Below are 24,925 nucleotides of genomic sequence, written 5' to 3'. Positions count from 1 at the left end.
TGAATGGCACTTAATGGAGATTCGTCATTCGGTGGGAACAATTGCAAGCCCTGGTCTCCATCATGAATGGGGCTCAATGCTTACCTTTTGACTGTTGGCACTGGGTTAACATTACATTAATCCATTCAGTGTAGCACAGACATCTAAAGGCATCACAGTTGTTGTTATTGTTATTATGTAGTTGTTATTGCTCAATTTCACTTGTTGCTGTGTGTAACAGGCATCTCAGAAATTTGTTTCTACTGCGTGTCGACGTAAATAGGTAGAGGCAGACTATGGGTGTTGCAAAACAGGTTACACATTTTTTAATTGAGTCTGCAGGAACAAAATCTGTGGATAGCAAGGATTCACTGTTACTAATAAAAACATGACAAAAATAACACAAGATAATAACAAAAATAAAAAAAAATAGTAAGTGATTTAACTAAAAAGAACTAAAACAGAAAACAAGAAAATGCTAATTACAAAAAAAAAAAAAAATCAAAACTTCAGAACGTGTTTCACAGCAGAATAGAAAACTAGCTTAGACACCATATTAGTTAAAGTCTTTTTTAAATGTAATTATATTTCAGAGTAATAGGAAGCTGATTTACAGAGTTGTGCTATGAACATATTTATTCCACTTTACTCAATATGTACTTGTCATTGTTTATTTACAAAAAATATTTACTTTATATGATTACCATTGATTGGAAGATCAGTCATTGTTGATTGTCTGGCTCTTTGTATGACTGTAAAATGTATACATATCTCTGAGGAATCATATGGAAATACGTATGGTATGTTCAAAATAGATCCTAGGAAGCATGCTTTTCAGAAACATTTGTGGGGATCAGGGTGAATAACTCAGTTACTTAGTAACATAAAAATTCTCAATTCTGCTAAAATCAGTTTAGGGTATTCAGAGGCTTGGCGCCTCACAAGGGGTCACTTTTGAGTACCTAGGAGTAAAACCCACAAGGACAAAAGAAGATTTATTAAATTGCTTAAAGTAGTTAATAACAGACAGTAAATTAAAAAAAAATCGTAGAGAATGTTTACACTATACATTTTTCTGGGCTATTCATTGACGCTGTAAACTACCATAAAATAACTTACATTTTTTGCTGTTTTGTTTTTAGTCATTATTGTATTGAAGGGATTTTTTTTACATATTTTGAAGTTTATTAAAAACATGTTTCCTTCTAATTTTTTTTCCTGAACCTCATTCAAACATCTCTTCTTCAGAATAGGTTATTTTTAAAACAGCAACTTTGCCATCTAGGACAATTTATGGCATGCTTTTGATTGGTGTACATTTTATTCCCCTTCTCAGTCAATTGGCTTTGTAAATCTTTCAGAGCTGTAGACCTGTAGATAGCCAGATCTAGATCTGTTAGTAGTATGTTAGTAGATTTCTCCATGGGATATATTCTGGAATCTTCTATTGTTCCACTTATTAATGACTTGTTTGCTGACTTGGTTTAAAAGGTTCATGTGTCCTTTATTAGTCTTTAGTTTGTCTACTTAAATAAATATTTCTCAATAATTATTATAAAAAATATCATGAAAGGCTACTATTATAAACAGACAGAAGTGCATAAATTTAATGTACAGGTTTGTTAAAGTAAATTTGTTTAACATTTTTCATTCATATTAACTTCTGGTTTATTTTTATGCCTTTTTCTGTGAAACTATAAAATAGTGCTACATTAGAGCATTTAAAGAAACAAATATGAAAAATGTTCAAAATAATGAATAATTATCCCAGCATTCTGTGGCAGTATACAGTATGTGTATATATGTACTGTTTATGTATAAAAAAAAGTTTACCTAGTAAATAATATATAATTTTATTTAATTTCTCATGTGGCTAACCATGTTTGTATATTCAATAGCTCATATTTTTATGAGAAGTAGCCTAATTAAATTATTACTCTTTTTACAGCCACTTAACTATGAGAGGAAGAAAAGCTATACACTCATCATTGAAGGATCAAACCCTCATACAGATGGTCGATTTTCACATCTTGGACCATTTAAAGATACAACAACACTGAAGATAATAATTGGAGATGTAGATGAGCCACCTGTGTTTTCAATGTCTTCTTACATAATGGATGTATATGAAAATGCAGAAGTGGGAACAGTGGTGGGTGCAGTTACTGCACAGGATCCGGATAGTCTAAACAAACCAATCAGGTAGCTATAATTGAGCGTCACATCCATAAAGTAGGTGAATGTATTTCTCATCATTTATTTTAGTATAAATAATATACTAGTTGTGCTACCTGTCTAAGACGGCTTGAAATCAAAGTAATCAACGTAGCCATCTTTGCAGTATATCATCTGTTGGTATATACTATGTAATGCATGTAGTAATAAAATGCACTACTGTAAATTTCTGTGATGCGCCATCAGTTGGAATGACAAACACAATGCATTTTATTACTACAAATATTTGTGATGCACTATATTTTGGAATGACAGAGACACAGCAAACAGATGGACACATAGACTGTTATCCTTTTATTAAGATGGATTAATTAATATGCAATGTCATAGCAATACAGTAAAGTTAGTGAATGTATTTCTCATTTATTTTAGTATGTATTTATTAAATATTAAAATATCTAGTACAACTTTTAGGATTATGTACTGATAGCATGTTAAATATATTATGTAAATTAGAATTTTAATTAGGAAACTAAAATCTAGAAGAACAAACAACTAATGTAAATTGTAATATTTACATAACATTACAATCTATTTTTAAATATATATATATATATATATATATATATATATATATATATATATAGTAATTAGTAAGTTATTTAGTCATTATTGTAATTATTGTCATACTACTTTCTTGACTTGAGTTAATGTAAGTTTATCATGCTGAACTCCAGCAGTTTTTTTCTAAATGTGTTACTTTAGCCTCCATGTGCTCCACAGTGATTTGACAATTATAAAAAATATTCTTTACAGTTAGATTCTAATTACACATTATCTGTGTAAGAAGAAATATAACACAGACCAGATTATTCAATTTATTTTTTAGTTAGAGTTCTCAATATGTGCCAATATTACCACCAATAAATCTGATTACTGAAGCATTCATGCTATCTTCTAGCAAAATATTATAAATGAATGCATAATTATTGCAACCACTTCATTTGAGAATACTGAATTTGAGATATTTGAATTTCAACAGAAATGGTTAAACATCTGACAGTAGGTCTGCTGTCACTGAAGGATCCACCGGAGCCAAAAGCACTGTTCACATTTCTATATACATTGTATTTGCTTTTGCAAGGATAATCCAACACCTGTCATTTAAGATTCACAGTATCAAGTAAAAAGCATAACATTTACAAATGGATATGAGGTGGTTCTCTTGGGCAGTGCCATTTTCTGCACATGATTGAGGCTTACTTTGAGAAGCCATTCACAATTGCTGGCAGCCATAAGCTTCTTCTGATATATTGGCAGTAGGTGAGGTTGCTAGAGGCCTGCCTTTAGAGCATATTTTTTGAGGGCTAATTTGCTTTGATTTCAAAATTTTCATTCATTTCAGATGGAATATTGGAGTGAATGCCTTTGGGTTTAACATAGAATGTGATTATGTTCAAGCTGCTGAAATATACAGTACTATTAACCCATCACCATAACAGAGCAAAGATGTTTGTCATCTCCCATGTTGATCTCTCCTCCTTTGATCCTGTTATATTTTGTGTCTTATATTTTAAAATAAATAACAAAAGTGTACATGCAGCTGAGAGGATGAACTAGACTATGGCCATCCAGCCTTCAATTTGGTTGCAGAGATGGAACTCTTGTAGGACACTAAAATATGATCCACCAGGAAAGAGAAGAAAGTCACTTTGTGTAGAACATTTTCCTTGTAGGGTAGACACAATGTTGCTGGCTTCCTTTTTTGAAGTGTCTGCCTGCAGTGGCGGATCATCAAATAATGAAGGAAGATATGCTCTGATGTAGAAATTCATGCTGGTTACTGACCACTTGCTTCCTGCAACAATTTGACAATTAGGGCAACCAGAGAGAGGAACAAGTTGTGTTTCTCAAGAGAAAGGGAAGCCCCATGTAAGGAAAAGTGTGGACTGCCCGCTTTGGGTTTGTTTATCTACTGTAAAAGAAGCCTGGCCACAGGCAGACACCAAGGACACAAAATGTTCAAATGCTCACTCTATTTATTATTTTTCTTCTGCATAGCACACAGTGCACTGAATTACCCACAAGGCTCAGTCCTTTTTACTTCTCTTCTTTTGTCTTCTCCCAAGTCTTCTGCCACCTCTACTCCTCCACTTGCAAGCTCTGTCCTCTTCCACCCAACTCTGGCTCCCTAAATGGAGTGAGGCGGCCCCTTTTATAATGCACCCAGATGTGTTCCAGGTGCTCCGTGATTACCTTCCTGCAGTACTTCCTGGTGTGGCGGAAGTGCTGCATGGACACCTGAAAACGCTCCGGGTGTACCTGCTTGCTGGTCCAACAGCACTTCCTGGTGTGGCGTAAGTGCTGCATACCATGGCTTCTAAACCATCCAGGTACCCTCTGGTGGTGGCCACAGGTCCCCACAATGTTGAGTCTCCAAGCTCTGTTCCCATGGCCCCAACACCCACCAGGGTGGCTATCTTCTCGTGTTCCAGGGGAGGTACTGCTCCTCTCCCGGTCCTTCCATCCTCCAGGCGTCCCAACTGGGCATACTACATATGACCTAAACTTGACACTGAGATCAGGAGTGTCATCCTTAGACAGAGTTGCATGTGTACTTTCTCACTATTGATGTCTTTCATGTGTGTTTATGTGCTTTATTTGTGCGATGTGCTACAATGAGATATATGCCATTTTTGTTTGTGCAGCCGGTCTTCATTTCTCCTTATATCTGTTTTTTATCCAACTATGTACTTTCTGAATCCACTCATTGCAATTTAAGTTTGCAGGCCCTTTTTATTTTTAATTGCTTTAATGAATGGATAAACACAAGTAAACTTCCAACATAATTATGCATCACTTAAATGAGTGCATGAAAACTACAAATAAACTTCAAAAGATAGCTAAACAAACACAAAATATGAATTACTTTGGCACTCGAAAAAATGGAGTAGGATTAAAGTAAAATCTGTTGATCTGTGCCAAGCATTTTAATTTGCAAAAATAGAACTTAAAAATCAGTAAGAGCTACAGTGCCTTCATTAAATTTAATATAGCTCCTTCAGTTCAGGATCTGCAATGCCATTGACTTATTTTAAAAACATCTGACAAAAAGGAAACAAATAACACTTTTGAAAATGTAGCGCAAGATACCATTCATTTACTAAATTTATATTCTTTTCCACTGTCACTCATATGTGGTCTCTTGACAAGGATGTCAAACTGAGACTCTAGAGGGCTGCAGTGCCTCCAAGTTTTCTTTTCAGGCACTTTCTTAATTAGCAACTAATTCTGTGTGTTAACAGAGCCTATCATTTGTCTCAATATTAAATGACTTGTTTTATTAAGATTCAGAAACCTTAATTGTTTTCAGCATTCAAACAATAATGAGATACAAAGCAAGCCAATATGCAGCCAAATAGTTTGTTCCCGTTTGCCCCTGTGAATCAATCACACAATTTTTCTTTTGAAAAGAGTGACGGTCTGAGAAATAGTGATCTGTTCTGAGCCACAAAGCATGTTGATGATGCTAGCAGGAAAAATGAAAATCAATAGTTGGAAATTACCAATGTGCCAGAGTGAGAGCACTAACAAGCCACCAAATTACATAACTTGTTTCATTAATATATTAATAGTAAGAACTGACTTCTGATTAAGGAGATAGTCAGGTAGTCCTCCTGTGTTTGAGAATCTTGACTTAGCTTTTCATGTGTTGGCTTGTTTTGTATCTAATTATTGTTTAGCTGCTGGAAACAATAAAGGAAGGTAAATAAAATTAAGGCAAAAGATGGATGTTCCAGTGGCAGCAGTTTAACTGTACTATTCTCACGTGACACTAATGACACCAAAAACTTGAGGCCAATGTTTCCCTCCAGGATCTGAATGTGACATCCCTGATTCAAAGTTATCAATCAACACTACCATGTCTGTCTAGTGTCTGCTTCTGTTACGTATCCGATAATGCCAGAAAAGTCTCTGGCTCTATGCATTCTTGACTTGGATTAAGCAGGTTAATGAGATGGATGAGTGAACACTCCATTCCGTTTTCTAAAGCCCTGCTCTCCAAAATAAGCAAGACCGTCATGTAAAAGGCACAGTAAACAAAAGTCTATTGGATTTACTTAATTAAATTGAGGGCATTGGCTCCACATGAATTGTTAGCTTCAATAGTACTTTAAATTTTAAATATTAAGTTACATTGGTATAATTCATTGGTATAATTTATTCAAGTAAATTATGTACATCTTATTAAAGTTACTGGTATATCTATTTGTCATTTTACTGTATTCAGCTATGTAATTGGATTATATTTATCTTACAAATCTCACTTATGACTGCGTGTTAAGTCTTCATTCAGTTTTAGTGACTTGCGTATGATAGTTATAACTTCAAATTACTAGATTTCGTAAAGTAACCTTATATTTAACTAACTTACAATCATCAGACTGTTTACTTTAATACAAGATAAGGAATCCAGTGATTGAGGTACTTCAGCAATATTGCTCTGAAGAGAAGGAAAGGTTGTTTTGGTGATGTAGGATGTGTGATATTTATAGTATACCAATTTATTGAAAACAACTCAGCTTCTACAATCACACAAAATCTGCAGCATTTTGAAAAAGATAAGCTTGTTAACTATTTTTAACATTCCTTTCCACTATACAAAGGTATTGGTGTAGCCATGAAAAAGTTGCAGCATTGCCTTCAAAGGTGGCAGTACCTTGTACAAATTACCTACCATCATGCTGTGTTAGGCAACTTATGCAAACTTATTTTTCCTCAAGTGCACATTACTCGAAAAATATTACTGGTAGAAACAATCACTTATTTGAGTTAAATTCTTTTGTAGAGCTATTCATGTTTGAGTAAATAAGTTGTATTCTTTAATAAGTCAGGTACAGTGTTTTAATTTAGCATCACTGTGACTTTATAACAATTGATAATGGCTCCAACAACACTGCTGAAATGTAAATATACATGCATTTATTTGATTAAAACTGTTTAAACCATTTATTGTATGAAAGATTTTTTTCTGTGAAAATGTATGGTTAATTTAGTGTCATTTTATGGGATTATTTTTTCTTAATTTTCAACCATTGAGTCTATGGCCCTGCAAGCTTTTCTTGTCCAAAAATACCCGATTCAGATCATCAGCACATCATCAAAGTTGAATCGGGTGTGTTTGGGCCTTGTGAGCCTCTGCCATCTTCTCGAAGCACCTTCCAGTTGTTATTTTATTTCATTTCAATGTTTAATTTTAATGTGATCAAGTCATGGTTTTGCTTCATTTTGACTTGATGCAATATAGTCAGGTTTTAGACTGAATTAAATCCAACGGATCTGCTTTAGTATATTCAGTAGAGGCTTGATCCCTTTTTTATTGCAGAAAAAAACCCAAGAACCAGATTCCAGTCTAAAGAAGGTCAAACTTGCATCCAGATTCTTTCCATTATGAGGTCATTTAAAATCTTGAATTAGTATGCAAATTCCTCAAAAACTTAGACATGTCCAAATACTGTATGTCCAGTAACACACAGTTGAAGAACATTAGCAGTTTATGACTCATTTGTGAGATTTACTGGGTAACAGTATAATTCTACTGAGCCCTTTCCTATTCCTTCAATGACTTGCCATTTCCAGAGGTCTTACCTCCTGTATAATGTATTCATAATGTATCTGGAACAACTCACAACAGGTGTATCAAGGAGACATTTGGTTTCATACAAAAAAACAGGACAACAGCTCAATACAATATCTGTACTGTCAGACTATGCCAGATTCTCCTGTGATGTGCTCTGATCTAAAGCTTTTCCAGCCAGGCTACAGCTTTATATTTGATTCATTCTGCACAACGTCTCACACTAAACGGAAGCAGCTTCAATAAAAATCAGATAAGGCAGCAGTATGCACTTCAACTGCCACATCTGAGCTCGATCAAAAACGAGGAGTTTTTTTTTCAGCAGACCCGAAGAGAGACCCTTCTGAAGTAGAAAATATGACTTAATCAAAAAGACACAATCCCACAGTCCCTAAAATAATTAAAACAGGTATACTTAATAATTAACTAATATGACAAAACCATATTTGTTTTTATTACCCAGTGTCTATTTTCAACATCTGCATTTTTAAACAAGGGAATTCTTTGTGTGACTTTAAAATTGCTCCAATTAGGAATCCCTGTTTTGCAGTATCTAGTAACATTTAGTTTTGTGAATGTAATAATCCTGAGTTCTGTGGTGTCCTGGCGCCCTGCCTGGGGTTTGTTTCCTGCCTTGCCCTGTGTTGGCTGGGATTGGTTCCAGCAGACCCCCGTGACCCTGTAGTTAGGATATAGCGGGTTGGATAATTGGTGGGATGGATGGATAATCCTGAGTTACGCATATATTTTATTATAAGAATGAAGACATTCAGCAGAAAAGAGAATGGCTTAAAAGTAAAGTCATATTGACAAGGCATATTGTGAGCTTACATAATTTTTTTCATTCATAAACGCAGAAAAGAATAAAGTGCTTGGTATTCAGTTGTGAAGAAACAGGCATTGGATTTTTTAGGGGTTATGTTGCATTGGACACTAGTATGGTTTATACTGAAGTCCTGTCTCTTGAGGGCTGAATATCATTAGAAATGCTGAAATAAACATAAATCATGTTGCTACTGAATATTTCTGTAATATTTTGAAATGCATTATTGAGGAAAACTCTCCACCAAATTCATAGGTTACCTTATCAATTTCTGACTGATCTTAAAATTATACTTTTTACATCTTTAACACTAGAATTACCAGAGCCTACGAAAAAACTCGTAATTCCGTCCCACCTTAAACTGCTTCTTAAATCCCTTCACACCTCTCCGCCAGCGCCCTTTGTCTTCTAAATGTGCTGATAAAGAGAAGCCGGCTATTCCATCCCCCCACCAATTTAGAACGTGCACGAACTTCTCTCAGCTCATGCCTTGATTGAGTATCTGGGAGTGAAGTGGAGTTTTAGAGTGAAATAATAGATCGTTGTTTGGAACACACGCATTTCATGTCTGTTCCGTTTCTACAGTAATCTGTGTCAACACATTGTTAAAACAGAAACTTTTTTTATATTCTAGTAGTAGATGACAAAATGTAGGCATAAACTATATAATGTATGAAGCCTGAAGTCCAAATAGCAAAGAAACATTTTCACAAGAATAACACAATTGCACTTTTATTCAAACATATAACTGCAGAAAGAAAAAGCCACCTTAACATGCGACATTGACACCAGTTTACTATAACTGACTCCGTGGTTCAATAGATACAGCCCCCGCTTGGGAATCAAGGGGTCACGGGTTTGATCCTGCGCTCCACCCTTTTGAGAAGTAAACTGTTCTTAGTCTTACTGTTTTAGTATAAAAACATACATTTGATTTCAGTCTGTAACAGCCGGTGCAATTTATGATCTTTGTAAAGGTTAGCTTTTTTTTTTTATTCACTTTTCACTCTCTCAGTCGCGTTCAGAATCAATCCATACAACCCCATCTGACACGGCTGTTTTCACTAAAGACGCACTATAGCTCTGCAGTGTACCACGATGCATACTAAAAACGCCCCACCCCCCCCCCAGTTCTGACACACAAACGCTGGCGAAGCTGCCTTCTTCGTATCTCACCGTCACTTGCTTTTCTTTTTATTCAGTTTTATTGAGTGTTCCTGCCAGTCCCCGCATGTTGCTGTATGCTTTTTCTTTTGCACCCCAGGACATGCAGAAGAAAGAATGGTAAAGACCAACTTCGGCGCTATATGCAATCATCAGACACTCCCCATCTGCCCGTGTCGTTCAAACACAGGAACATATATTGGTGTAAAAGTATAACAAAAGTGCACTTTTATTCAAGTGCACTTTTTCCATCGCCTTTCCTGTAAGAAGCAGTGTACACACTTCTCTCTATGCTGTGGTTTCTATTACACACCTGAAAGAAAGAGACAATACATATGAACATATCCAGCATACAGCAACATGCGGGGACTGGCAGGAACACTCAATAAAACTGAATAAAAAGAAAATCAAGTGACGGTGAGATACGAAGAAGTGTGTCAGAACCGGGGGGGCGTTAGTATGCATCGTGGTACAGCACAGAGCTATAGCGCGTCTGTATTCTGTTTCTTTTGTACTCCAGAGGAGAGAATAGTAAAGAGCAGTAAGTTCGGCGCTATATGCAATCATCAGACACTCTCCATCTGCCCGTTGTTTTGTTATACTTTTCAATACTTTTTATACTGCTCAAACGGGCATGCTCAAAAATACACGTGTAATGCCACGAAAAGTGCACGAGACACTTCATTTCGCAAACAAAACAAGTGCACTTTTATTCAAAACTACCTGTATAACCGAAGAAAAAAGAAAGCAAGATACAGTAGGCGATTGATACGACATCTTGCATGGTGCAATGCTAAGAAGTGCTGATTTTCATTCCGTGCTATATAAAATCATCACATTCAAATATTAACAGTTCCCACACACACAAGGACCATCCTTCCTACATTTACAACACGTGTACTTGTTGCAGTGTACACACCTCTCTGTGCTATGGTTTCTATTACACTGAATGAGCACCTGACACTGTACTTTCTTCCCTGGGGGAAGGTCCCGCATCAGAGAATTTCCAGTTCCTGCATAAATTCACACCCGATCTGACGCTGTTCGTTTTCAAATAATATTGCATTAGTGCGATTATATTTTCACATATATTGTCTTTCTTTCAGGTGTGTAATAGAAACCACAGCATAGAGAGAAGTGTGTACATTGCTTCTTACAGGAAAAGGCGATGGAAAATGTGCACTTGAATAAAAGAACCTGCGTTAGTATGCATCGTGGTACACTGCTAAAAGTGCAATTGTGTTATTCTTGTGAAAATGTTTCTTTGCTATTTGGACTTCAGGCTTCATACATTATATAGTTTATGCCTACATTTTGTCATCTACTACTAGAATATAAAAAAAGTTTCTGTTTTAACAATGTGTTGACACAGATTACTGTAGAAACGGAACAGACATGAAATGTGTGTGTTCCAAACAACGATCTATTATTTCCACTCTAAAACTCCACTTCACTCCCAGATACTCAATCAAGGCATGAGCTGAGAGAAGTTCGTGCACGTTCTAAATTGGTGGGGGATGGAATAGCCGGCTGCTCCGAGCTTCTCTTTATCAGCACATTTAGAGAACAAAGGACGCTGGCGGAGAGGTGTGAAGGGATTTAAGAAGCAGTTTAAGGTGGGACGGAATTACGAGTTTTTTCGTAGGCTCTGGTAATTCTAGTGTTAAACATCTTTAAAATCTGCCCACACAATTTGAACATTTTGGGGTTTTTGATAGGATTACCTTTAAGATACTGTAGTTTTTGAAGTTATCCTTTTACTCTTCATTCACAACCCCTGAATTTAAACTTCAGGTGGTTTACAGATAATATTTCGTAATCAAGTGTTGAGTTGGAGGGACAGGAAGTAAATTCTAAGACCATGCCTTTTAATGGATTTCATTTAATAACTAAATAATTTCAGAGGCTTTCATGTCCAATTATTGTTCAAAAGTTGACATTTTAATTATAACTTTTCAGACTCTGAAAAGTGAACATATTTGTTGGATGAATGTTGTCACAAGAACGACAAATAGACATAATAAAGGTTTGGGGCAGCCATCTGTATAAGTTGCCTTAACTGCAAAAAGGTAGTTAAAGATTTTGAGTTGTTTACAAGACTGAGTCCAAAACAGAACATCTGGTATTGAATCAAGATGGCTGCTTTAAAGGCCAGTGAAGGAAATGACATCACCAGAGGCGGGACCGGAAAGGGACGTCATCCAAGGCGCCAGAACCGGAAGTAATATCCTCAAAGGTGCTGGAACCCTGCGGGATTTCCCGAGAATGGCCTGCAAGGAATTGAGAAGGACAGTTAGTGCACCCCGCCGCCCCTTTAGTTGACTCCTACTTTCACACGTGTGACAGTGTCTTGAAACTGCACACAACAGAGCACTGAATTTTTCACCATTTCTACCCGGAGAAATTTGTATAAATTTTCTAGTTGAGATTTTGTGTTCAAGTAATTAGAGTGACTAGAAGAGGGATTGTAACGATGTTTCTCCTTCTTTCTTATGCAGAATATAATCTTCAATTATGGAAATTGTAGCATAGACTTAACGCAAGTGTTCTTTTAACAGTTCAACAACTTTGTTTTGAATAACAATAACAAAATAATCTTATAACTTAATTTGGAAATGTTAAGACACGTTCAAAGTCTGAATCCCTCCATGTCCTTCTGACCGCAAATGTGCCCCTTCCCACATCTGGAAACATATAACGGCTTTTTCACATCCGCACAAGGACTGTCATTGAAACATCTGAAAGTTAACAATGCTCTTATTTAAATGAAAAGCTTCACTTACATTAAAGGGATATTCATTTTTTTAAATGTATTTAATCATCTTCTATGGAGTTTAGGCTTTGTACTTCAGCAGCACTGGCCTACTAAAATGTTTTTTTTTCAATGTTTTTTTCAGACTGAGCAACATTGTGCTTACTTTGCATCCCCCCTTCCATCCAGATCTCCTTTAAAACCCTTCAGTAGGGATTTAGAGGCTACCAACTTTATATTAAAGGGTAACTTTTTTGGGTTATGCATTACACGGCTGTTTCCTGCCTTGTGTCCATTGCTTCAGGAATAGACTCTGGCTCCTCATGATTACAAATTGCATTAATCAGTTTTGTGATGACTTGTGTCAAGACTGAAAATTTTGACTTTAGATATGAAATTTCTAAATTTTATCTTCTTTTAATGCGAGATGTCATGATACATATTCAATTGATACTTTCTTGCCATTTTACCATGTTTACAGAGTTATTGGAAAATTGCAGATATAAAGACAGATTTTATGATTGTGCTTTTTGTTCTGGCTAATTCTATGCGTATGGATATAATTACTGTATATGCTTATAATTTTATGCTTATGTTATTAATTAAAGTGTCTATTATCTATTATTATTATACACCTCCTCATTCTTGGTGGTGGCCCTTAAAAATATGTTTTTATTGATCCATATTCTTCCGGATATTCCAAAATAGATACAATTCCAGCATACTGTTTAAATGATATGCTGGATTTTTTTCACTAATACACCGGTATTCTATGAATGAGCAACAAAAGCATTTGAAGAGAGGGGTGCATATATTATTTATCTTGATTTTCAGAAGGCTTTTGATAAGATACCACATGAAGGATTAGGGATCAAAAAGAAATGGGAATTGAAGGCACGGTCTATAAGTGGGTACAAAATTGGCTCAGACACAGAAAGCAAAGGGTTATGATGAGAGGAACTTTTTTAGAGTTAAGTGATGATAAAAGTGGAGTCCCTCAGGGATCAATGCTGTGGCCACTACTCTTTTCAATATATACTGTATAAACAATCTGGACAAGAATATCATCAATAAGCTGGTTAAGTTTGCAGATGATACCAAATTATGTGGAAAGGCAGATAATGTAAAGTTAGCTAAGTTTTTACAGAGCGATTTCCATGGCATACAGGAGAGGGCTATTATGTGGAAAATACAATTTAATCTAAGTAAATGTAAAATATAACACGTAGGAGTTAAATATGTTACATTTAAATAAACAGTGGGAGGTCTGAAACATCATTGCTCCTCATCGCTAACTACATCAAGACATTGTACAGAAGTGATCAAGAAAGCTAATAGGATATTAGGTTTATATATCACAATGTGCTGAGTTATAAATAAAGGGAGATTATGCTTAAATTATATAAATTAATATATGTTATCTCACTAGGGAGGCCTCATCTAGAGTACTGTGCACAGTTTTGGCCTCCATGTTGCAAAAATGACATAGAGAAAGTTTAGAGAATAGCATCTAGGCAGATTCTGGGACTAAGAGCTATGAGGAAAGATTAAAGGAGTTGAACTTTTTCAGTTTAAGCAAACAGAGATTAAGAGGGGACATGACTGAAATGTTTAAAATCCCAGTTGTTACTTTAAAATAAATTCTGCAACAAGAACACGGGGACACGATTGGAACTTATTAAGGACAGATTTCACACAAATGTTTGGAGGTTTTTCTTCACGCAAAGAACTATAGTTATGTGGAAGAAATTACCAAGTAGTGTGCTTGTGAGTGGGACTTAAAGGACCTTCATATCTCGACTAAATGTGATTTTGGACAATCTCAGTGAATAAGATAAAGGAGCTTCTTTGGCAGAATGACCTGTTCTCGTCAAAATGTTTCAAATTTTTTTATTGTATAGATTATTTTCTGTTTGAAAGCTTCATTTATGAATGTCGGATTGGAAGTAATGGATACATACCTTTATTAGTCAAGTTTTAATTGACATTTTATGCCAGTATGGCCATATCTGTAGCTTGTTTGTCATAGGAATATGTACTTAAAATTAAAATAAAACAATTACAATTTTCAGTGTTATTATTTTAAAGCATCATTTGCGACTTCCTCTTCCTCTTATATACATAATAACTATTTTATAAAATGTAATTTCTGGAAATATTCTTTCATATGCACATTTATTACCTAATTCATTTCATGGTCAAAGAGAGATGATGCCTAATTTTGACAGGATCTAGCAAAAGGCACGAATCAACCCTGGACCCTGAATTGTCAGTCAATCGCTGGACCTTATCAAACCCCAACTAGTACTAAGTCAGTTTAGAGTGCCCAGGTAAACCAAGTACTGACTATTGGGTAATGTAGAAAAATCCATGCAGAAGCAGGGAGGTTGTACAAATTCCATGATGATGATACCCTGGGATCAGAAATCAAGACCCCAGTGCTGTGAAGCAGCAGTTTTGTTCACTGTGCCACCTTGCCACCCTCCAGAAATAAACAAAATTAACTTAACTTAATTTAATATATCTTATTAGGGATAGTATATTAAATGTGAAACTCACAATTTCCTTTTGTAGTAGTTTTCTTTATTTTCTTGGCAATGATTTATAATAACTTTCAAATACAAGTCTTTAAAAAAAATTACAGCAATATTTAAATAGCTATTAATCATTAAATCTATATATAGGTAACACTTCATAATAGCATTTATTAATTATATAAAGTTTCTTTACATCTTTACAAATCATTTATTCATCAGTTGTGGCTGTTTTTTATTACAAAATTTAAATTTGAAGCTATTTATCCATTGCAAAAGCGTGTAAAGGAACATTAATGAAAATAAGCAGTTATTAAGAAGTGTTACTTATTCATTTTACTCTTGTACAGTATTTAAACTTGAATATAACTGAAATTTTGGTAGATAACTATTTTTTTACTCTGTTTTACTTGCACCTTCACATTTCAAATATCCCTTTTTACTGCTGTGTGGAGGCTCAATGTAATTTCACCACAGGCAGTTTGCATTTCCAGTGCTTTTCAGTAGAAGTTCTTTTATTACAAGGGGGAGTCAAGCTAAATTTAGAAAATGGGATTTATTAGAAAATGGAACGAACCTGAACAAAACTGATAATGTCATTTTTCAATGTAGTCTCCACCCTTCTCAATGCACTTGTACCACCTGCCTGGAAGTGCCTGGATTCCAGCAGAATAAAAGTTTTTTTCTTGTCTTTACAACCACTCGTGCACCTGAGTTATTTTCGAACACTACATGCCAAGAGGTACTACACTCACTAATGCAAGCTACTGTGATTTGCTGGAGACCAATGTGAAGCCCGCTATTCGATCCAAGCAGTGGGGACTGCTGTCTCAAGGAGTCCTTTTGCCACAAGACAATGCCCATCTACACACTGCTACGAACACCAAGCTCCTCCTTATTAGCCAGATTTGGCACTGTGTGATTTACACTTTTTTGGATGGCTAAAAAACATCTGAGTGGTCATCGATTCAAGACAAATGACAACATGAAGAAAGTGGTGCATGAGTGGTTGTGAAGGCAAGACAAAACCTTTTATTCTGCTGTAATCCAGGCACATCCAGGCAGGTGGAACAAGTGCATTGAGAAGGGTGGAGACCACTTTGAGAAATTACATTCTCAGTTTTGTTATGGTTCATTCCATTTTTCAAGTTTAGCTTGACTCCCCCTCATAGTTTTAAACTACTATTGGCAAACATTAGAATTTATTACATGATTTTTGTTCTTGTGCTGGTTGTTTTGATTGTCAAAGAATTGCAAATCTATGCTGTTATACCAGACAGAAGCTTGTAACACACCAGCCTATTTTCAGAGAGCACCATGCAACTAATCTGTGTTCTGTTAGAATTCCATGACAAATGGGTAGGAAAACTATATATCACAATCCTTCACAAAGCTGACAAAGAATTTGTGAGGATTGATTATTTTATAATTGCTCTTTTTCCTTCTACAAATGTGCTTGGATTCACCAAGACAATACATTTTAGGACTATTTCTATATATTGATATATCTCATTTTTACCTTGAATGCTTTGGAGTTACTAGGATAGAATTTTTTTTTGTTGTCTTCCATTTTCATGCCATGTACAATATAAATTCTATGGTTCACATTCTGGTTTCAGTATGTTGTGGCTTGTTTGTGGTGGTGTTTCTACATAAGAGTCAGCTTTATTAAAAACAGATTGCTCTGCTTTAATTAATTACACATGGAGCATACAAAATGGTGTAACTGTTTTAAAATGTACATTTTTAACAATTAATACAAAAGGATGTAATTCTATTAATGGGATTTTGTGATGGTACAAAAATTTAGTGTTATTCCTTTTGCCCATGCTGCATTAATACTTTAGAGAAAATATTTTGGGTTAGGGTTTATGATGAATGCTTTGTCATGAATAGTTGGATTTTGAGGTATGATCTCCACATAACCTACCTTGTGGGACAAATGGTTCCAAACCATATACCTATGCAAAGCTTTAAATATTGAAAATGGAAACATAATTGCATTTTTGTGCGTATTTTTTTTTTTGTAATTTTTAAAATCTTCAGTTGATGTCATTTGAAACCTTGAACTTCTACTTACACATTTGAAGGTCTACTAGACCACAGAAATTGTAGTTTCCAGTGCCAGTGAACTCACTTGGAATAAGTTGTTTTTAAAGTCATTTTCTGATTGTGAGAGGGAGATGGTTTTCTGTTGTCAAACAGATCTGTTTTCTTTTGTGTCAAAATATAGCAGCAAGAAGACTGTCAGTTGGGTACAAATCAGTGCAGTTACAAGGCTGGTATTTGAACCAAAAACACTGGATGTGCGAGTCTGCATTGTTAAGCACTGTGTCTCAGTGCCAGTCTCATGGAACAAATCAAACAAATCCCATTTGATATCACTGTTTTCACAGAGGACATCATCCCATGGAGTGCTAAAAACCTCAAAATAATTGTATTTGCAATTCTCTACAGCTGAAAATAAAAAATATTTTAAAAATATCATTTGCCTCATCAATATCCATTTGCATTATTTATTACAAGCTTTAAAATAATTCTATGTGTTTTATAAGCAATTTTTTTTTTACTTATTTAGCAGTGTCACAGTGAGAATGCTTAATACACTATTAACATGTATTAATACATTTCTAATACAAAAATTGACAATCATTCTTTTTCATTAAGCAGATATTGTAGCACATGCAGCCACAGTATTTTTTGGAAAGTGGTGCTAAAATGTCTTCTTTCTATAAATAAAATGTGTTCAAGCTCATTTCTTTTCATTTCCAGTTTGGGTGTCAAAATAATTTCAATATGCCACTGTTATTGTGTTCAGGTTAATTATAAAATGATGATTATTATTGTACAAGTGGCAGTCCTTTTTATTTCATTATGTCTTTAATGCCTGTACATCATTCTTTTATTTAATCAATTTATCACCTACTAGGCAGAAAGTGTTCATACAATGGTTTATCGTTCTCTTTTTTAATTAGGCTTTTGTTAGTAAAATTACTTGGGTAACATTTTGAACCTTATTTGCGTGGGTGCTACAGAAACTTTCTTCATTCATTTTTTTTTCCTCTAAAAATAGATATTCCATTGATGGCAGTTTACACGAAGATAGCTATTTCAGCATAGATTCCACCAGCGGAACTATTAAGACTACAAAAGTCCTTGATAGAGAAGAACAACCGTGGTATAACATCACAGTAACTGCTTTTGAGGATGGTAAGTACAGTGAGAAGAAGAAAAAGTAAAAGATGTGCTATAGTTTTGAATATATTGTTACACTCACATACATATATGTGCGTGTGTGTTTGTGTGTGTGTCTAAGGTATTTTTGCTGCCTTGCAGTAAGGAGTTCAGGGTTCACATCCCAAATCCTTCCTGCATGGAGTTTGCATATTCTCACCATGTCCATATGATATTCCTCATAGTGTTCCAGTTTCCTCCACCAGGGTACATGCAGATTAGGTGGGTTGGTGATGCTAAACTGGCCCGTGTGTGTGTGTTTTCACTCTACAATTGCCTGGCGGCCTGTGAAGACATTGTTTCTACCTTGTGTCCTATGCTGGCTTCAGGTTAAATTGGGTTTAGAAAATGTATAGGGAATTGATTTGAACACCACCAGAGTAATAATCATAAAAGACTGTGTCTAAATGTGACTGAATGGGAAGTCAAGATGGTTGGGTCTTTATAGGCCACAGGAAGAGGTGGACCCTTGGCAGAAGTGAGGTCACTAGGAGGGCGTGGCATGGCAGTGGAAGCGGTTTGAGCTCTAGTTGCCTTTCCCTTCTGATGGACTGTGGAAGAAGGAGAAAAAACAGTGCACTTCATCAGCCCCTGACTCCGGGTCTTATCCTCAGTTAAGCCCTCAAACTTTCTCCCATGTGTATGTGTGTGACATTTTATATATATATATATATATATATATATATATATATATATAAAATATGTGTATGTGTGTGTGTTCATGTATTCCAGAAAAATTAATTCATATTTGATTATCGCTATTGTCCACTTCTGCAATTAAAATAGTCAAAAATATTGCTTGGCAAGATGTGAAGCAGCAATTTGAACAAATTAATTTTTTAACTATTTCACGGATGAATGGTTGTATACATTATATACTACATATTTTTAAGGATACTTTAGCTTTGTAAAAAAAAAAAAAAGACAATATGATCTCAAAACAATAATTTACACTATTACTATTTGTTTAAATGTGGATAGGAACTTCAACCCACATATCAGATAACTTTGCAATCATTCAGCCAGCAAATAAACATTTTTTGAATTGAGACTCATAAAAGTAAATTGTTTTACCAGACTCATCAAAACAAGTTAATTTAGGTTAGACACAACATGACTGCACTGCATACTAGAGATATTATTGCTGCTCTACTTCGTTTTTCCCTGTGGACATCATGTAGGTGACATGATTTGATGCTCTGTTAAGTGACAGAAAGTAAATCCATATTTTATAGTGATGAAGCTGTTTGTTTACAGAAGAGGAACTGAATAAACATGGAAAACCATTTTTGGCAGCATAAACCAGGCATAAGTAAAATTAAATGTCATTCCAAAACTAGGCAGACAGATCAAAACCAGAAAGAAAAATCAACTGATGTGTATAAAATACATATATGTTTTATATTCATAAGTATATGCCTTCATAAGTATATGCCTTGAGCAGTTTGATTTTGCCTTGTTACACAGATGTAGATTTTCACACTCAAAATGCAGTTCAACAGGCATAAACATAAGTGTCATTGCTAAAATTATACCAAAATGTTTGTATTCCAGAAAGCTTCAATTTAAAAATATACAATTTAAAAAGGGAAAAAGAAATTATTTAGGAAGAGAATTATGAAGTTTAAATCTGAAAAAAATGTTGAAAAATTTAGAGGAGTTTTATCTGATTAGTGTCTCAAATTTTGTGAATAGCAGCATTTGCGGTCTGGTTGAATTAATACTTATGGCATTGCATTTATAATAAGAGTACTGTGCTTTGTACATCAGATTAATAATACACTGTTGATTTATAGCCACCTGCAGTGGGCTGGCGCCATGCCTGGGGTTTGTTTCCTGCCTTGTGCCCTGTGTTGGCTGGGATTGGCTCCAGCAGACCCCCCTGACCCTGTAGTTAGGATATAGTGGGTTGGATAATGGATGGATGGATTTATAACCACTGCATGTTTGCATTATGCTGCACAGCACTTTGACCGACTGACCTCTGTCTGGTGCTATTATTCTTCCATGTCCCAGGCACTCCTAAAGTCTCTTCCCAATCAGAAATGTCCATCATGCCTTCAAAGTGATTTGAATATATTAAATTAGATATAAATATAGCCACACCAAATTAGTTTTTAAATGTTGTTGTTCTTGTAAAATTTCTTGTAACATTGCTTTCTTGAAAGAAAAATAAAAACTCCTGTACTTACTTAAACAACACTTAATTTGGAATCTGTTTTCAGATTAGTTGTTGTAAACATGCAGTACAGCTTTTACAAGTACATTTTTTAACAAAAACAAATGGAAAACCTGAGTCATCATTTATACAAGCTAATGCATCAGCATAAATATGTAATAATTTATATGAAACTATTGATTTTTTCTTAAAGTAGCAATATAGGGCTGTAGCTTCAGCAATAACAGCAGAGGGAACTGAGTCCTCAGATTCTGCTGGGAGTGGAAAAATAATTTTGCAGTAATGTTTTATTAATATCTTATAGCTAGACAGAAAAGTTAGAGAAATATATATTGTATAGGTTATTCTGTATAGTCTTTAGGTGTCAGCCTAAGCTCACCCAGGAATCATTGTTCATATTTAGTAACTAATCCCTAAGGATTTTGCAAAGTACTGAAAAAATAAAGACAAATATCATAAACCTGGACAATAATCCAAACAGTGCACTTGCATTATGCTTTAAATCCTATTGAAATCTTGGAACTCCTTGAGTGTTAAAAGTGCATTTCAGTATAGGAAGTCACATTCCTCTTCATAATCCAGTTCCAAGTAACTGGATTTGTAGCTATGACTTACTTGATTAAAATGCTCAAATGCTTGCTAAATCTACTCTGTTTTGTAAACACAAGGATCGCACTCCACTTATATCTTTTAAACATTCGTGCCTGCATACTAAACGAAAGGTATGTGGCAACTGTTTGCTTTTGGAAGCAGCAGGAAAACACATCAATTGTGTGACAGCACCAGAAGGCCTGCATCACTATGTGTGTGTGTGTGTTTTATGAATTTTACTTTGCTATGGTTTTAATGCAATGATTGGTTGCACTGAATGTATCATCTGCATTATCACATCTGGTTGGGCCGTAAGTGCTAGATTTCCTAAAAGTAATAATACAATGTGGTTATCTGAAGAAAGAAAACAAAACCGCTAACTGCAGAAGAAGAAATTGAAAAGAGGTTGGAGACAGACTGCATACTCCACAAGCCTGCAAGAAACATATTGCACTGAATGTATGATCTACATTATCACATCTGGTTGAACCTCAAATGCTAAATTTCCTATAGGTAATAATGCAAGGTGGCTCTTTGAACAAAGAGGACAAAGCAGCAAACTGCAGAAGAAGAAAATGAAAAGAGGCTGGTGACAGACATGTTACATACTCCATGACCCTGCAAGAAACATCACCAGTCAGCACACTGTTATAGCCTGTTATAAGCAGTACATTTTTTAAAAATTCTAGGTGCGGTTATGCGTTCTTTATATCCAAGAACCTTCCTGAATGCCAATATCAATTGGAAATGGCATTAATTATTTTTGTTACTATTTTTATATTATCGCCCCACCATTTTAGTACCTCAATTTTAACATCTCTGTTGTTAGGATGGCATGAAGCTCTAAATACTGGAACAATAGATTGTTTGGGATCCGTGATTTGTATAAAAAACAAAGAACTAGTGTGCATTACTTTTTGAAATCTTATTTTTGTTCTAATAGTTTTCTCCTTTGACTTTGACTTTTGGTTTCTGTTCAGGCTTCGTGTTACCATCTTTTAGGCTGTAACCTGTTTTTGAATTAGTCTGCATTTCACTCCTGGTTTCATTCCTTCTATCATTTCTCTCAGCCTTCTGGCAGTACACTGATTCGGAATTTCCAAAGAAAGCAGAACAGAAGTGCAGCCTAGAAACTCATGATGTGCAGAATTGTAAGAAGACACCTGAAGAGTCGGGTACCTTTGGGGCCAGCTGAAGAACAAAGCCCAGGACAGAGATCTCAGGAGAACTCTTGTCAATGGCCTATGCCCCAGAAGTGGGTAGAAGACACTAATAGATAGATAGAGAGAGAGAGAAAGCTTTATATGTCCAAAGAGGGAAATGTTGCTTTATAAAGAAGCTAAACACAGATACAACAACACCTCAAATACATACAGTACGTATGAAGGAGATGCATTAGTAATATAAAATAGATTATAGTAATAACAGTTTTGCACTGCGAACTGCAAAGGCACATTTCCTTGGATTGAGTTTAGTGCAAATGTTGTCAGACACAACATTTGATAAAAAATTATTTCCCTTGATCTAAAGCAGAAACATAAAAATAAAAAAATGGTCTACATGCAACAAATTTTAACAACCAAACATATAAAATGACGAGAATGAGATATTGTTAATACAGCTGATATCTAAGTTATAAATAATTCAGTTGCACCTCTTTACATAAGAGTGTAAATCAGAAAACCATACTGAACCAGTGTTGCTAAGCAACAAAGCACACTAGACAGCCAAAGTATGATATAGTGCCCTGGCACAGATTTTGGGCATATTAAATTTGGACTTGCAGCCATCACATATCCATGTTCAAGGCCTGAGAGTCAAGGTAAATTTCTATGTGAAGACTGGGCCATATTACTTTGATCTTTAAACTGTTTTTCAGCTAAAAGAGTTCAGTAAAAAAACATTTTTCAGTATGTTTTTCCAGATTCTGCAAAATTCTTGGATAGTAGTCACTTTTTGAAATTTAACAGAAATTTCATTAACAGAAGAGGAAGCATTCTGTTACTATGTCAAGAAACTTGATTTTATCTTATTTCATTCACAATGATATTTCTTATTTTGTAAATATAATAACTACCATCTTAATGTGTGTTGCAGTCAATGATTACTAGAATGCTGTTGTTTGTTTTTTATACGGGCAAGTGGAACAAACTCTGGTATATTGGTATGGTCTGTAAGCATGGCTATTTTTGTGAAAGTTCATGCATGGTTTAATTGATAAAGTGAGAGTGAAAAGTGTATGTCAGTAGATGGACTGTCTCCTTGATCAGATGTTTAGAAATATCTTTAGGGTTTAGAAATGTGAACATAATAATAATGCACATTAGTGCTATGTTTCATGTGTTACTATGACTAAGTTAACTTTTCTTATTGTGTGGCTCAGCCAAAGTAAAAGAAAAATCGTACCTGATTGCTTAAGTTTTCATTAAAGGAAATTAAAAACTAAAAAATTACACTGTACTTTGGAGCAAGGTAGGTATGCCAACATGTGACATAAACCCTGCTAACTAGCTTTTGGCACAAAAACCAACAGTGTCACCGTACAGTTTTTATAAAATGCCTCAATCAATAAATACTCTTCAATAAATAAATCCATAAACACTGCAGTGGTGAAGAAAATCCAAAAAAGAGTAAAAAACCTAGAATTAAAATATGTATCAGCCACCTTACAGTTCTTCACTACAGTGGACCTCTCATCTCCCATTGCCCTCGCTCCAAGTTTGTTCAGCAGATTCGAGACCGCACTTGACCACTGAGAGGGCCATGAAGGGACATTTTACCGTGTATGACTCTGCCTGCTTACAAATCTCAAGTCAGCCCTGCACTCCATCACAGGTCTGAACCAAAAATGTAGGCCTCACCACTCCCAATCACTCTTAGCACCACCTCATGAAGGCTTAAGGAGTGTACAAGTTTAAGCACTTTGAGCTACTGTTTGTATGAAAATGTGCTATATAAATAAATGTCGTTGTTCTACAAGTCAAATAGTGAGGCAATGGCTTTAAATTCAAAACTATCCACAAGAGGAGAGAGGAAAAACAGTTGCAACTTCTGGTCTAGAAAACACAAAACAATGTTTCTTTAATATTTAAGGATTTATTACAAATTAAAAAAATTATACAAATGAGAAGGTAAGAGCTAAGAAAAAGGAAACAAAAACTGATGGTGAACAATCACAAAAACAACACAAAGTCATCAAAAAGGATTGGGGCAGCCATCTTGTGCTTTGACCGCAAAAGGGTTCAATAATTGCGAGATGTTCACAAGTCTGAGTCCAAAACAGAACTAACTTTGGTTGCTAAAGATGGCGGCTTTATATGCCGAGACAGTAAGTGACGTCAGCAGTGGCACTGGGGCCGAAAGCAACTTCATTAGTGGCACCGGGATTGGAAGTGATGTCATCAGTGGCACCAGAACCATGCAGGATTTCCGTGGATGGTCTGCAAGGGATGGAGAAAGAAAGTCAGTGCACCTTGCTGCCCCTTGGTCTGGCGTGGAATTACTATTATTCAGGCCCTTTAGTTGTCTCACGTGTGTGACAAGAAATACAAGATGAAATCCAGAACCTGTTGGTCGATGTCTCTTCGGGCTGTGAGGTCTGAAATTGGAGAGCCGTCCGTTTTACAGGAAGGCACTAGGGCCTTCCTTTTAAAGTAAAGCAATAAGGTTCCTGCACTGCATTGTTTTAACCATGTTTTATTGGATTTATTTATTGGATTTTAACCTTCACTGTACACCTTCATTTTATGGATTATTTGTTTATTGACATTTAGAGCAGTATACTTTTTGAACACTGTTGTTTATTTTAATAAAAGCACTTGAACACTTTTCATCATCCCCTTGCTTCATGTGCGTT

The 24,925-nt window shown here is 35.3% G+C and overlaps 1 protein-coding gene across 6 annotated transcripts in view; it reads left to right on the top strand.

Moving 5' to 3' along the window:
• The window catches only part of LOC120530412 (cadherin-18), a 1,801,315-nt gene that overhangs the window by 1,565,158 nt on the left and 211,232 nt on the right, over positions 1-24,925 (top strand). For all 6 annotated transcript variants that reach the window (XM_039754902.1, XM_039754900.1, XM_039754901.1 and 3 more), the window contains 2 exons: positions 1,928-2,181; positions 18,139-18,275. In XM_039754902.1, coding sequence (XP_039610836.1) covers positions 1,928-2,181; positions 18,139-18,275 — 391 coding nt within the window. The remainder of the gene's footprint in view (positions 1-1,927; positions 2,182-18,138; positions 18,276-24,925) is intronic.

This window comes from Polypterus senegalus, chromosome 5 (assembly GCF_016835505.1).
Source record: "Polypterus senegalus isolate Bchr_013 chromosome 5, ASM1683550v1, whole genome shotgun sequence".
NCBI classification, from domain to species: Eukaryota; Metazoa; Chordata; class Cladistia; order Polypteriformes; family Polypteridae; genus Polypterus; species Polypterus senegalus.
The sequence above is the reverse complement of the archived record's forward strand: the minus strand, read 5'-3'. Positions and strand labels throughout refer to the sequence as shown.